Genomic DNA, 15,051 nt, shown 5'->3' with positions numbered 1-15,051 from the left:
TTAGGCACCCAAAAAGGGAGGTACCCAAAATCACTAGTCACTTTTGAAGAGCTTCGTCTGTGTCTTTATTCCTGCCCGTAAAGTGGACTGTGCTTATCTAAACAGATTCATGATTTCTAGCAGGCCAAATGTCAGGTATTTAAATACAAGTATTTCCTTAAAGGTGAACAATGTGTTTAAAAACAAGAAAAGGGAAGATGAAGAACTAAGTATATTTTTCTATCCTGAATTCCTCTAACAGCCAGAGTAAAAGAGGCCTTCAGGGCACAATTCTTTCCCTGCCATGAATTCATTTCTACCTCCCTATCAGGCAGGGTGACCAGATAGCAATTGTGAAAAAAAATGGGACGGGGGGGAGCGTAATAGGCACCTATATAAGAAAAAGTCCCAAAAAGTGGGACTGTCCCTTTAAAAAAGGGACATCTGGTCACCCTACTCTCAGGAAGCTTTTGATCTGCTCTAATGCCCCAGAATGCATCACTCAGTGACATCACAGTTCCCCATGGAATCCAGCTCTAGAGGCTCAGGAAGTGACAGTTTATTATTCTATAGCACAGTTTTGCAGATTTTATAGAGGGAGAGAATACAGATTGTTACAGTAGCTACAGTAGCATTTCCTCATGAAATCTGTGCTATATAACAAAATAACCCACCCTACCTAATCCCCTAAAATCCAGCCCCATACTCCAGTGGGGCTCCAGTGATACCTGTGATTATACATAATGATGTCATCTGGGGCATTGCAGTTGTGCAAGAGCCACTCAGCACAATTCTGTGGGAGATGAAATGAAGTTTCAAGCTAGATAAGTGTTGATTGCCTGGATATTTGAAAACATTGACCCATAACAATCTATTTAGCTAAAACATATTTGCTTTTACATGACATGGTAATTGGGAAGGTTTCCCAACCAGGGAATCCCTCATGGGAAAAAATGGATCATCAGTCTGAAGCAAAGCTTCTTTGCAAGCTTCTTGGGTGTTCCTTCCAATATGCAGGATACTCAAACACTTCTTTTGTGAAAGGAGTGGTAAGAGGTATGGCAAGTATGACTTGGGGAAAAAAGTAAAAAGGACACACCCGCCTTTCAACCCTGGAGGTGAATTTCCTGAAACCTACTTTTAAGAGAGTCCCATACACAAAATTAACAATATCTGACTGTCATTTGGCACGCAGTCATGGGTAGAACAAAGAAATCTAGGCAGATCTGTGAGAGACTGGTTGTTTTGGTACTGTAAGCATGAATACTGTATGAGAACTGGCATAACAGAATATTGGGTTGGGCATCCAGAGAACAGATATACCGAGAGTAATCACATTTGTCATTTGGAAAGTGGACAAGGAAGGGAAAAATAGAAGTTGAACTGTCATTGCAGGTTTCTAGCTTCATAAAGGCAAACCTTGTGAACATTTACTTAGTTTGCCTATAGTATCTGTCTTGTATCTGAAAGTCCTAACAAGCCCTCTGTCTAACACAGTGCAGAACAACCCACCTAACAATGACTTCTGAACTCGTCTGCTTAGACCATTTCTATCAATGAAATCTTTGGGCTTTTTCATCTGAAATTGTTTTAATTTAAAAAAAAACAATTTAATTAACAAAATTGGGCCTAATCCTCAGCTGACGTAAAACAATGTAATACTATTGAAGTTAATAGCCCTATGCTAATTTACACAACCTCTCCTAAGAGAGTGTGCTCTCAATGTAGTTTTCTATATTATGCTCATCACCATAATAACTCAGTACACTCAATGTGAGTTCAGGGTGCCTCATATCTTGTACAATTCAATTCTATATTTGAATTACAGCAATATAACTGTACCATTGATGCATTATTAAGGGGAGAACTTTTCTTTTCCAAAAGAACATATTCAAAAATTGGGGCTCTAGCGAAAGCAACATGAGAAGGCAGATTTAGCTAAAATCCATGCAATGCAATAAAATCCATCACTGAAAAGCTAGAGGCAAAAGAAAATGAGCACAAATGTAAATGAGACTCGCTTCTTTAAAAATATAAATTCACCAGCAATTATCAGAATGATGATGATGCTAATCTTTTTATATAAAAGAATAAAACCGCCTCTGACTGAACTACAGCTCTGTATTCACAATTGAAGGGTACAGCTGACATCTACAAGACAACAGCAGAGCTCAGCTATTTCTGTAAAGCTCCAGGAACCCAAGCCTAAACTACAGGCATGCCATTTAAATTCTTAACAAAAAGCAACAGTGTGCAGTACATTTTTATGTGTTTTAAAAGAGCTGTTTTGTTATGGTATTTAAATTTAAATCATTTTAACACAGCTGAAGGCTTGTTTACCAAATGGGAAAGAGTATAGGAGAGGTTTTACACTTTCTGCTGGAGCATCAGGTGCTGATCACTGCTGGAGACAGGATACTGGACTAGATGGACCAATAATCTTATTCAACTCTGTGGGAAAGTTGGTCTTGCCAAACTGGGTATGATACAACACATACTGAAGTCAATGTAAAGACTCCTGTTGACTTCACTGGGGTTTAGATCAGGCCCTATGAGTTCACAGGCATTGGAGATGGGCCCAAGCTGCAAAGTTCACAGCCAGAGCTAAATCTTCTCAAATTTCAGAATTGGTCACACCCAGGCTTTTGGTTCAGCCCACTGGAGAAATGGGGACCAGCTGCAAAGTTTAGATCCAGACTGTCTCAAAGTTTGGAACAGGGATTTTTGGATCTGGGTCATTTTTAACACGCACAGTACCACCATGTCTGTAAGGAAGATCTTGGGCCCTGTTATGGTTTTGGTAACAACAGTGAGCAGTGTGTTTATAATGACAATATGTATAACGTATATCTGGCATCAATATTATACATGTATAAAAGGTGTAGTTCTCCTACTGTTAAAAAGAACAGACTTGACACCAAATTTCCTTCAAGACAATCACTTCCGAGTATCCATTTTTAAATTAGATCACAGACATGTACCCATCCCAAGATGCAGAAATCCCTGCATGTTGAAGTAAGAATTTACCCCACAGACATCAATACCAGCTTTTGTTGATTTAATCTCTCTGTGAAACCACCAAGCCATTTATAGTTTAGCAGTGCTGACCTCTGGCCTCAGCTGAAACTCACCAGTGCATGAAAAGAAGATACTGAAAAGATTCCAAGACGGCCCATTGCAACTTTAGTTGGACGACTTGCAAAAGCAAGTAGCCTTTTTGGGTTTGGCAGCTCCCCTCCTTGGAGGCTAGATAAATAACAACGATATCGAAATAGGTCCATTTGGAACTGTTCAAGGTTCTGTTCCCAGACAAAGATCTGTAAAAAGTGTGGATTAGGGAGTGGTAGGGAAGAGAAAAAGAGCACAGTAGTAAATATTATTTTAAAAAAATAATACTAGAAAATCACATTAAATTAAATTTTCTATCAACATTGATTGCATTTCAAAGGAGAGAAAAGAAACAAAAATGATTCAAAGTTTTTAAATTAATTTAATTAATTTTTTAATTTAACAAATATTTTTATATTCATGGTAGAAATCTTCTCCCAAGGCAACTGCTACTTTGATTCAGTGCTAATTAAAAGTATTAAAATTCCATTTTTCATTTCCTTTTTTTCCCAGGATTCTCTTCTGAATAGCTCCTAAGAGGCGGTTTTTATACATCAAGGACAATAGATAGGAGAAGACCAAAAAACCCAATAAGATTCCACAAATAGAGTCCTGGTTCTTCATCATCATCAATAGTAGTTTAAAAATCAATGAAGCTTGGTGTTATATTTGAAAAAAAAGTGAGGTACACTGGAGATAATTAATCTTATCAGTGGAAGAGCCCTATAATCAGCCTATGTGAGGACTCATTTAAGTAATTCAAATTGCTGGTACAAAATATTTTCAGAGTGCTAAAAAGCCAGGAAGATAAAGGGACAGAAAAACTGATCTGTCCTCTGGTTGTGGATTTAAAGCCTTTGAAAAGAACCATTTGAACAGCAAGATAAGCGTCCCCTCCCGCCCTCACCTCTTCTCAAAGGTTTTTGCACGGTGGGAAATGTCCTTAACTCAAAAAAGAAAAGGAGTACTTGTGGCACCTTAGAGTCTAACAAATTTATTTGAGTATAAGCTTTCGTGAGCTACAGCTCACTTCACGAAAGCTTATGCTCAAATAAATTTGTTAGTCTCTAAGGTGCCACAAGTACTCCTTTTCTTTTTGCGAATACAGATTAACATGGCAGCTACTCTGAAACCTGTCCTTAACTCAGCACATTAAAGACCCAAAAGCCCCCTCCTTCTATGGGTAGAATTCCAAACACATTTGGCAGCCTGGGTTAAGAGTGCTGCTGTCTAATGAAGCAGGGTCCATATGTTAGTTTCCTAAAATAAGGTGCCATTGTGACAGCAGGAGAGACATCTGCTCTAGGATTTCTGTTTCTCAAATGCAGCTAAATTGTCCACTTTAAGTTGGAAGTACAAGCAACAGAGGAGTCATGATGGCAATGCTAGCTATAAAGCTGATAAGAAAAAACAGAGAATTGAGGCAGTTTCTGAGTTACATACTTAGATAGGCTAAGTACAGAAAAATCAATTTGTTCAATATTGAAGACTAACAGTAGCAGCATTTACAAGCCTCTAAGATATTTTATATTAATCTGTTTCAGATATACAAGCAAGATTACCTGATCGAGTATGGTCTTCTTTTTCTTGGAGTCCGTTACCGAGGACAGCTGCATTTCACCCATTTTCTTCATTTTCTCATCCATATCGATCTTCTGTTCCAGCTTTTTTATTTCAGTTTTCAACAGTTTGACCGTGTCCTCTTTGTGATGTTGTCTTGCTACTGCTGTTGCACAAGCAGAATGGATTGCAGTGATCCAATTCTCTAGTTCTGTCTGGCTAGAGGTCTGAAGAGACAGAAAGGAAAAAAAGTCAGGATTCTCTTAAAATTGATTTGAGATTAACAAATGCAATTCTCAGAAGATTCCTCTTCCCTTGATCTCAGGAACCAAAGCCTTAAATCCACTTATAACAGAAGAAATAAAAAACTGTCATTCTATACTGCATGTGAAACAGGCCATTTTTAGCTCAGTACCCTGCATTCGGTATTCAGAATTACACATCTATCTATGCCTAGCAGCTGTAGCGTATTTGCTAGCAAGTGCTTAAAAATTACCTTCCTTAGCTTTTGTAATGCTACAATAATTTTTAGCATTAAATGAAATTTTTTAGACTGCAAATTCCTTGAGGCAGACAACATGTCTGTCCTAACAGCATGGAGCACATGGTTGGCATGCAACAATTAATAATAAATCAATGAAATAATACGTGGCCATAGTATCAGATTATAGCGTAATACAAGAGCAAAGTATAACTGCTTCGAAGTGATCAGGAACAGTCAGCATGGATTCACCAAGGGCAAGTCCTGTCTGACTAATCTAATTGCCTTCTATGACGAGATAACTGGCTCTGTGGATGAGGGGAAAGCAATGGACGTGTTGTTCCTTGACTTTAGCAAAGCTTTTGACACGGTGTCCCACAGTATTCTTGCCAGCAAGTTAAAGAAGTATGGGCTGGATGAATGGACTATAAGGTGGATAGAAAGTTGGCTAGATTGTCGGGCTCAACGGGTAGTGATCAACGGCTACATGTCTATTTGGCAGCCGGTATCAAATGGAGTGCCCCAAGGGTTGGTCCTCGGGCCGGTTTTGTTCAATATCTTCATAAATGATCTGGAGGATGGTGTGGATTGCACCCTCAGCAAGTTTGCAGATGACACTAAACTGGGAGGAGAGGTAGATACGCTGGAGGGTAGGGATAGGATACAGAGGGCCCTAGACAAATTAGAGGATTGGGCCAAAAGAAATCTGATGAGGTTCAACAAGGACAAGTGCAGAGTCCTGCACTTAGGATGGAAGAATCCCATGCATCGCTACAGACTAGGGACCGAATGGCTCGGCAGCAGTTCTGCAGAAAAGGACCTAGGGGTTACAGTGGACGAGAAGCTGGATATGAGTCAACAGTGTGCCCTTGTTGTCAAGAAGGCCAATGGCATTTTGGGAAGTATAAGTAGGGGCATTGCCAGCAGATCAAGGGACATGATTGTTCCCCTCTATTCGACATTGGTGAGGCCTCATCTGGAGTACTGTGTCCAGTTTTGGGCCCCACACTACAAGAAGGATGTGGAAAAATTGGAAAGAGTCCAGCGGAGGGCAACAAAAATGATTAGGGGACTGGAACACATGACTTATGAAGAGAGGCTGAGGGAACTGGGATTGCTTCGTCTGTGGAAGAGAAGAATGAGGGGGGATTTGATAGCTGCTTTCAGCTACCTGAAAGGGGGTTCCAAAGAGGATGGATCTTGACTGTTCTCAGTGGTAGCAGATGACAGAACAAGGAGAAATGGTCTCAAGTTGCAGTGGGGGAGGTTTAGTTTGGATATTAGGAAAAACTTTTTCACTAGGAGGGTGGTGAAACACTGGAATGGGTTACCTAGGGAGGTGGTGGAATCTCCTTCCTTCGAAGTTTTTAATGTCAGTCTTGACAAAGCCCTGGCTGGGATGATTTAGTTGGGGATTGGTCCTGCTTTGAGCAGGGGGTTGGACTAGATGACCTCCTGAGGTCCCTTCCAACCCTGATATTCTATGATTCTATGAAATGAAGATCTCAAAGCATTTTATAGTCATTAATAGAGTCAATCCTCACAAACACCCCAGGAAGTAGATAAGTAATATTATCAGTATATTACAGAGAGGAATGAAGACATATAGTAGTTATCATACTATATCAAAGAGTGAGTAATGAAAGAGCTGGAAATATTAAAAAGATCTCCATAACACCAATCCTGTATCTTAACCACTGAACAATTCACCCTTCTTATAATAATACTAACAGGTGTCTGGGAAACTGTCACTCAAGGTACTGCAGTGATGGGCAGCAGTATAAAACCCTAAGATAGGCAGACAGGAGCTATGTCATCACTAAAAATTCCTTCAACTGTAAAAATGAAAGTAAATAAACCTTTCAAAAATAAAAGGCTTGTGAGCTTGATTCTCAGTTATGCTAACAGCCCCGTTAGCATAAATAAACCTTTCAAAAACAAAAGGCTTGTGAGCTTGATTCTCAGTTATGCTAACAGCCCCGTTGCACCATGATGGCAGTGTACAGGAGACTTAAAATGGATGTAAAGGGGCCTTAGCATGAATGAGAATCAGACTCTTCCATATTTACTGCTGATAATAGCATCCCCTGATCTTTCACCAGAATATTTAATAGAGATGCCAGCAACCTGGAAATAAAAGGATACATGGTACTAGTGTTCTTTTGTTAATAGATGAGCAAATTTCCTCTCACTATTCTCTCTTTTCAGTTTTCTGTTGATTTTATTACAAAGTATTATGATAGGTTTCAGAGTAGCAGCCGTGTTAGTCTGTATTCGCAAAAAGAAAAGGAGTACTTGTGGCACCTTAGAGACTAACAAATTTATTAGAGCATAAGCTTTCGTGAGCTACAGCTCACTTCATCGGATGCATTTGGTGGAAAAAACCTATGTTAAATCATTAGAAATGTAAGTTTCTCACACAAACAATAAAAGCTAGAGAGGTCCAGTTTACGTGCACATACTTCCCCTCTTGCTTATTTTTTTCTGGTCCATTTTCTTTCTATTGATCAGATGCATGTTTCATTGGACTTGCTACTATTCTAATCTGGAAAATATGTCACCATATATCTTCCCCTACTTGGAGGGATGAGAGAGACAAGGTAGGTGAGGTAATATCTTTTTATTGAACTAGCATCTCTTAGTGGAAGGGACAAGCTTTTGAGCTTCAGGTCTGGAGAACGTAACCAGAGTGTCTGAGCTAAATATGAGGTTGGACAGGTCATTAAGCACAAGGGGTTCACACATGCTGTAGGAGACCACTTAAAATGAAGTGGACAATTAAGGGTTAGTAGGGAGTTGGGTGTGTTACAAATTGTTGTAGTGAGTCATGAAACCAGGGTCTCTGTTAAGTCCACAGTTTTTAGTGTCCAGCAGAGTTAAGAATTTAAGTTCCCAGGCTTGTCTTTTGAAGGTGTTGCACACGTTTCCTTTGAGGATAATAATTGAGAGGTCAGACATGGAATGATTGCTTTGTGAAAAGTGTTTTTTTGTCTTCTGTCATTTTTCTGTCATTTGAGAGCATAGTGATTGTCTGATCTCACCCACGTAGTAGTTGTTGGAGCATTTGATGCACTGCATGAGGTACACCACATGTTGTGATAGGCATGTGTAGCCAAGGATCTTGAAAGGTGTGTTGGGGCTACTGTTCACCACAACAGTGGAGAGATGTCTGCAGGTTTTGCATCTGATGTTCTGGCAGGTCTGGTGCCACTTTGAATTGTTGTGTCCTGTTCTGTGGGGAGTTTGCTTCTGATAATGAGCTTAGTGAAGGTAAGGTTTCTTTGAAGGCCAGAAGAGGGGGTTCAGGAAATATTTCTTTCAGAGTCTGGTCCCCATCAAGTATGGGTTGTAATTGTTTGATGATACCCTGTATAGGTTCCAATGTGGGGTGGTAGGGGAAAACTAGGGATGTGGAGTTAGTTGGGAGGAGGGGTTTCTCTCCTGTATTCTTCCAGGGCATTTGGGTGGCCCATTCCATGATAAAATCTATTTTTCCAGCATGGTGAAGGCTCTGTCTCTTCCACCAACAGAAGTTGGTCCAATAAAAAAATATTACCTCATCCACTTTGTCTCTCTCATATCCTTGGATCAACATGGTTATAACAACACTGCAAACATACCTGGAGGAATGTCAACCTAAAGAGGTCATGAAAAAGAATGATCTTGACTTAAGGCACTGGACTGGTACTCAGGGGAGTTGGGTTCAGTTCCCAGTTCTGCCACGGACTTTCTGCATGACCGTGGGCAAGTCACTTAAGGCCTAACCAAAGGCTCCCACTGATTTCCTTGGGCTCTGAATCAGGCCCTTAGTCACTCTTTGCCTCAATTCTTCATGTGAATATTGGAGATAATATTTCCCCACCTCACAAGGTGTTGCAGGGATAAATTTATTACTGTATGTGAAACACTCACATATTATGGTGATGAGAGCTATTTAAAATCCTTGTTTTCCCCTCTCGTGTCGACAACTAAAATTGCAGCATTTCCCAGACTTTGGAAAGCTAAACTCACCTTCAGGAACATGAAACTAACTATACCCACCTTTGAATCCAATCTGTATTGTTAAACTCTTCTTAATTCACATAATTTTTATACACATCCTGCTGATCCCTTGCACTTGCTTCTCTCAAAGTGTACATGTCTGGGAGTAGTTGGAGGTGTGGGAGGAATGCTGGACTAGTGTATGTGACAGGGGTGCTGTTTCATGGAAGTCCAGCATTCTGATTTGAGATTTTTTTTTATAGCTAAAGAAGATATTTCAAGATATCATGTCAACCTTTAACAGTAATCAAATGAGTATTTGTCTTGTGGCTAAAGGACCTGCAAATAGCCTACCACCTTGTTCTAATTAAGCCTACTTATCCATAAATATCATCACCACCATCTGTTTTCTTCTGTCACTAGCAATGAGGAAGAGGAAGACTTCCTCTTCCTACTCCACCAGAGATTATCATTATTTGCCAAGGACCTGATCCAATTTTCATCAATGTCAATGAAAAGATTCCCAAGGAGGCCCAGTTCAGGAAAGCAATTAAGTATTAAGTATATTCTGAATCCCCCTTTACTTCTTTGGGACTCAAAGGTGTGTTTAAGATAAAGCATATGCTTATATACTTTCCGGAACAGGGTTGCTTTCCTGAGTTCCCAGAAGCTGGATCAGGCCCATTTTGAGAGAATTAACGTTATACCTCTTTCTTTGTCCTCTATTGATACCATAGAAATTGTATTGCATTTCCATGTTAAATTTAAACAAGCTCACAGCAGTCTACTCAGTTCTTATTCTCTTAGGAATTTGCCACCAATCCTAGTGATGAGTAGAGCCTAACTTGGCGAACGATACTACTGAAATAATCAAACTGTTTGTGGAGTAAAGACTGCTAATTGAGAGTCAGAATGGCAACAGCTAGCCCTTATTGTATAAAGCCCTTCTTTGTAAAGACGATGGAGGAAAATCATTAAAATAAGAAAGTATGTTTTATTGTGTGATCAAATATATGGTAATCTACAATGCAATAATAATTGTAAAATGTCCTTTCTCTTTTAAAATAGTATTTTAATGTCAGATTTACTTCTTGTTTGGGGTTTTTTTGTGGGGAGGGGCTGTTTTTTGTTAAGCACTTTAACTCTTTTTTTGGACCCGGAACAGGCTATTAAGCACACAGGCCAAGAGGATTGCTCTGCCTCCAGTGGAAAGGAAAAACCTTGTAAATAAGCTGCATGTATCTCAAATGTATGTGGTGTTGCAAGATGCACTGAACTTCTGGTAAATGCATGTGACATCCACATGTAATGGATTTGTGTAGGCATGATAGGAACTGAGTGAACAGGGAATTATAATGTAGGAGATGTCTGATGTCTCTGGACACAATGTAGTGAGAAAGGTTGTTAAAAAAGGTATAATATTAAACAGTGGCTTTATGTTTCCTCTAAGCCTACAGTTTCCATTGGATTGAAATAATCTACTACAGTTCCCTGGTATTTTTTTAAACTAACTAATATAACATTTTGTGTTGTATGAATCTATGTGTGCATGTTATTAGTAACTAAGAAACACTGTTGAACAGCAGTGTACATGCTCCAGCAATTCTGTGTCCATCAGATTAAGCCCTAGGGCTACAATAACTTACAAATTATTTCCACAATTATGGCTGATTCCCCTTCCCTTTCCCCACATCCACCACTGCATTTTCTTCTAATTCTGCTCCTTTAGAGTTACATGAATTCCATTATGTAGGAAACAAAAAAAAAGGGGGGGGGTCATAAGTCACAAGAAAACAATAATTTACTTTGAAAAGATTCACTTTTGCTCTTTCCCACAAAGTTACATGAAAATCTAGTCATGACATTATGACACAGCTTTTAACGAATAAGGCCTTGAGTTGCCACAAAAGACATGTATTGAATGTGACCTGTTCTGTATTTAGCCTCTACTTGTATTAATTTTACAAGAAGGGAGGTTTTCCAAAAGAAATGCAAATGAAAGATTTTATACTCATGTAAATAGATCTGATGGTGGTGGTGCTTCACAGCTTATTTAATTCAAGCTGAGGCTACATACTACTGAATTTTCCCCCTGGATGGAAGCACGCCAAGATGACAAAAAACACCTCCTAAGAGAAAGGCATTGGGAAGGGGGAGAGGAAGCAGTGAAGAAAATCAAATATTAAAGATTTACATTCCCAAATTGTCACTAGACAAAAAAAAAAAAATTCACTGAATGAGAAAATCTGCAACAAAAAGCTGGACTTATAAAGTGACAAGAGTGTAGCTGGAAAATGACTGCTGAATGCAGGCTGGTCATTCCGTTTGGTAAAAAAAGAATGTCAGATCGTAGCTAACAGGAGTTTTTGGTGTGAAACAAATGCTGGATTGGACCCCTAAAAACCAATCAGAGTAACAAAGTCAGTTGAAAGGTAGAGCTATTTTTTAAATTAGATCAGCACCTGACCTTCGTATAGTTTTAGGTTTTCTTTAAACAGCTCAAACTATAAACTGTAAATCAAGTAGAAAAGTATCTGATTTTAACATCCAAAATCTGCAAGACATTTAGAACCACAGTATGCATGGAGCTAAACAACAAAGTGAAATGTTCAGCGGAGTCTGTTGTGAGTGGTGTGGGATTCCACACTGTGAACTGTAATGAAAAGAACCTGTGGACCTCCAAATATTTCCTGCTAATTCACACAACTCATGCTCATGTAAATTTCTCCCAAATATGGAAGTCAAACTACCCCTATGGTTTTAGCCTTCTAGGGCACTATATACTGTAACTTGATCTTGCATGTGGAGATGGAAGCAAACCGTGTTATAACCACAGCACTAAGTTGTATTAAAGTTCTGGTGTTCATAGGGTTGCAAAACCATTTGCTAACATGTTACCAGTTGACTTTAAACTTATCTACACAAACAGACAGCACAGCATGTTATAAAATAATAGACTTGGGAGTGTACAAGGGACCTGAATTTGATGTCATGCCCCCTCAGGGTTGTTTTCTCTACATAATGAATGAATGCTACTGAGCAGGAACTCCAGCCTTTCTACTCGCCTAGTCCTGACCCTACTGGATTTCAATGGGGTCAGAATTTCACCTTTCTTGGTCTGCAAGATGAACAAAAAAGTTAAAAAGAGAACAATTCTGTGTAACCCAAGAACAGAACGAACCTGAAAGAGAAATGCATCCCCAAGGGAATTACTGAGGCAGAAAACAAAGTCTTTCTTTGGGTGCTCTGGCACTGCTTGCACGATACTGTTTTCCACCCAGACAGCGTGCTTTGGGATGCTGTTGTGGTCTATTCCAGATCTGCCATCACTCTCATAGAAAAATAATGTACATCCTAGGAAAAACACGAGAAAGGCATTAGCAAGCAGCACATTTAAATACCGTAAAACCACATCTATTCAACACTTTGTTGCAGAAGAATGTAACGCTAATACTCTGAGTCCTCCAAAAATGAAAATTAAATCAATATATACTTGGGCAGCTATAGCAATGCCTTTTTATGGATCTTCCATACAGACTACTTAAAATCTATTGGTCTGGTAGGAGACATCAGAAGGAAGTTTTTCAGTATGTACCACCCAGTTCCCAGTAACACTGATGTTAGTCTTAAAGGTAAATCTCTTTCCCACCAATTGACAATGTACTGCTCTGCATTTGGAAACATGGGTGAAATGCTTACAAGTGCCTTTCTACCTATATTTGCTTCCAACCATACTTTATTGCAATAGCGTTAGCACCTTTGGTACAACTCTCACATGCCTTTTTTTGTTTCTTTAAAAATACTGTATTCACCATTTAATTTTATGTCCTATTTCTCTTTCCAGAACCTGCCCTCATTTCTGCCTTCATTCAGGACAATGAAGAGCTTCTGTCAGGCACAGCAGTGGTCTGTGAACTGACAAGCATTGTCCCAGGAAAGCTAAGCTGGGACATGCTCCTCTCTCCGCCCACCAAGCAACCAGCTTGAGAAAAAAGAATGGCAGGATTTAGAAGAGCCAATGCAAACCTGCTCATGAGCAAGGTTGGTGTGTATGAGCCTTTCTGGAGGAAAGAGATGGTGGAAACAGGAATTTGCATCTGGATAGGCCTTGTGCTACATTGGTCGGACCTGACTCCTCGCATCATCAAAAGCCAGCAATACCGATAGAATGAATTTAGTGAATATAGCTACCCATAAACTACAGTGACACTAAGGGATACGCTTAGACCACTGCTATGAGAGATCATTCCATCAACATACTCTTTCTTCTTCCACCCTCAAATATGAAGGTGCTGGATAACAGCCTTGGAGATGCGGATTGTTAGCAATAGAAGCAATACGTCACAAGCCAAAGGGTGTGAGAGGATACTTCATTCACCATAGCCCATTCAACTCTTGGCCTCACTGCTGAGATTGCCAGTGAGGGTGCCTCTCTACCCTGCCTGCTCAGCCCCGATAGTGCACTGCCCCAATCGTGTACCCAGGGCATGCTGTGGGATGTCCATTTTCTAACATCGTTTGGGTTTTTATTGTTGTTGTTGGGGTTTTTTTGTCTGTACCATGGATGGAAAAATACAGGTAGAGATGGAAGCTGTGAACACAATTCTCTAAGGTGGCTCTGTAACCATGTTGCCCTATCAGTGTGACAAAAATTAAAAACCCCAATATGTCAGAAGTTGGACTCCCCTCAGACTGCCAGACTACTGTGAGCTGGCACAGTTAGCCTTATAGAGTAGACAGACCATCAGGGAAACCATTGCCCTGCTTAAACTGTCTTGCAATACTACTAGTTACTATGTTTCCTTGAAGGCAGGGATCAAGGTTTTTTTAATGACTGAATCCCCATGAATAAGTGAAAAAATAGATTGGACTGAGTTATCCCTGCTGAAAAAAAATTAATGAACAAAACCAAACACACCTTGTTCCCCTGCAATGTTTTACCTATTGATCAATGTGTTATCAACATGGGGGGAAAAAACCCTAAGCATTTTAGGTGAAAACAGACTATAACTTACAGGCTTCATGCAAAAAATCTTTATAATTTTCAGGCAAAATATAGTTCGTCTGTAACTCCAGGATTTCTGCAATTTCTGCTACTATTCAATATTATGTAAACATTTTAATTTAATAATGAAATCTCTAATCTTTTCTGTTGAAAATAGTGGTCAGAATGAAAACTGATGTATGGTTACCCCCTTAACCCAACACTGCAGAAAACTATTTGCAGTCAAACACTAGCAGCTGTTAACTACAAAGCTTAGTTTAAATGCTACATTATTAAGCCACACCAATCTAAGACACAAACATTTGACTTGAGTGAAAGCACTTTAAAGTAACATTGCCTTTATGCTCATCCTTCCCCTTTTTCCCCCTCCCAGATGGCTCTTTGTTTAACAATTCTTCACAGCCAGCCTTTCCTGTCACACTGCCTCAGCTAGAAAGAGATTAGGGGTTCTCTCCGCTCCCTCAGCTGTGGAATTTCTCCTCTTTTATTTCCTTAACCTATGTAACAATTGCAATGAAGGGCTGGCACTCACGATTTGTTTTTAAATTGCTGCTACAAACACTGGTACATGCCACCTGGCAAGAGTTGTGGAGTCAGAACCTATTCTTCATCTCTGGAGCTCAGCAGGTACCTTTCCAATGGCTAGTCTCTAAGGGCCAGTCAACATAAAAAAAGCAAAACTATGTCAGGGAACCTAGTTACAACATGGTTTTCCCCTTGACCTAGTTAAAACATGATTCCATTTTATACAAAGACTTGACCATGCAAAAACCTTTGGTAGTCCTATCTACATTATGAAATAGAGCTGTATTGTTACCAGTCCCCTGACAATTCTACTCGTAGTGTACACAGGTTCTTACAGAGCTGGAAAATTGATGACTGAGTCCAAATATGAGCTTGGTTTCTCCACTTGGCTGTTTAAGATGATTGCACGGAG

At 39.6% G+C, this 15,051-nt stretch overlaps 1 protein-coding gene across 6 annotated transcripts in view; it reads right to left on the bottom strand.

Moving 5' to 3' along the window:
• The window catches only part of TIAM1 (TIAM Rac1 associated GEF 1), a 272,534-nt gene that overhangs the window by 65,822 nt on the left and 191,661 nt on the right, over positions 1-15,051 (bottom strand). For all 6 annotated transcript variants that reach the window (XM_043508816.1, XM_038375199.2, XM_043508788.1 and 3 more), the window contains 3 exons: positions 12,291-12,463; positions 4,650-4,874; positions 3,111-3,296 (listed from right to left, as the gene is read on the bottom strand). In XM_043508816.1, coding sequence (XP_043364751.1) covers positions 3,111-3,296; positions 4,650-4,874; positions 12,291-12,463 — 584 coding nt within the window. The remainder of the gene's footprint in view (positions 1-3,110; positions 3,297-4,649; positions 4,875-12,290; positions 12,464-15,051) is intronic.

This window comes from Dermochelys coriacea, chromosome 1, assembly GCF_009764565.3.
Source record: "Dermochelys coriacea isolate rDerCor1 chromosome 1, rDerCor1.pri.v4, whole genome shotgun sequence".
Taxonomy (NCBI): domain Eukaryota; kingdom Metazoa; phylum Chordata; order Testudines; family Dermochelyidae; genus Dermochelys; species Dermochelys coriacea.
This window is presented reverse-complemented; position numbering and strand designations above follow the sequence as displayed.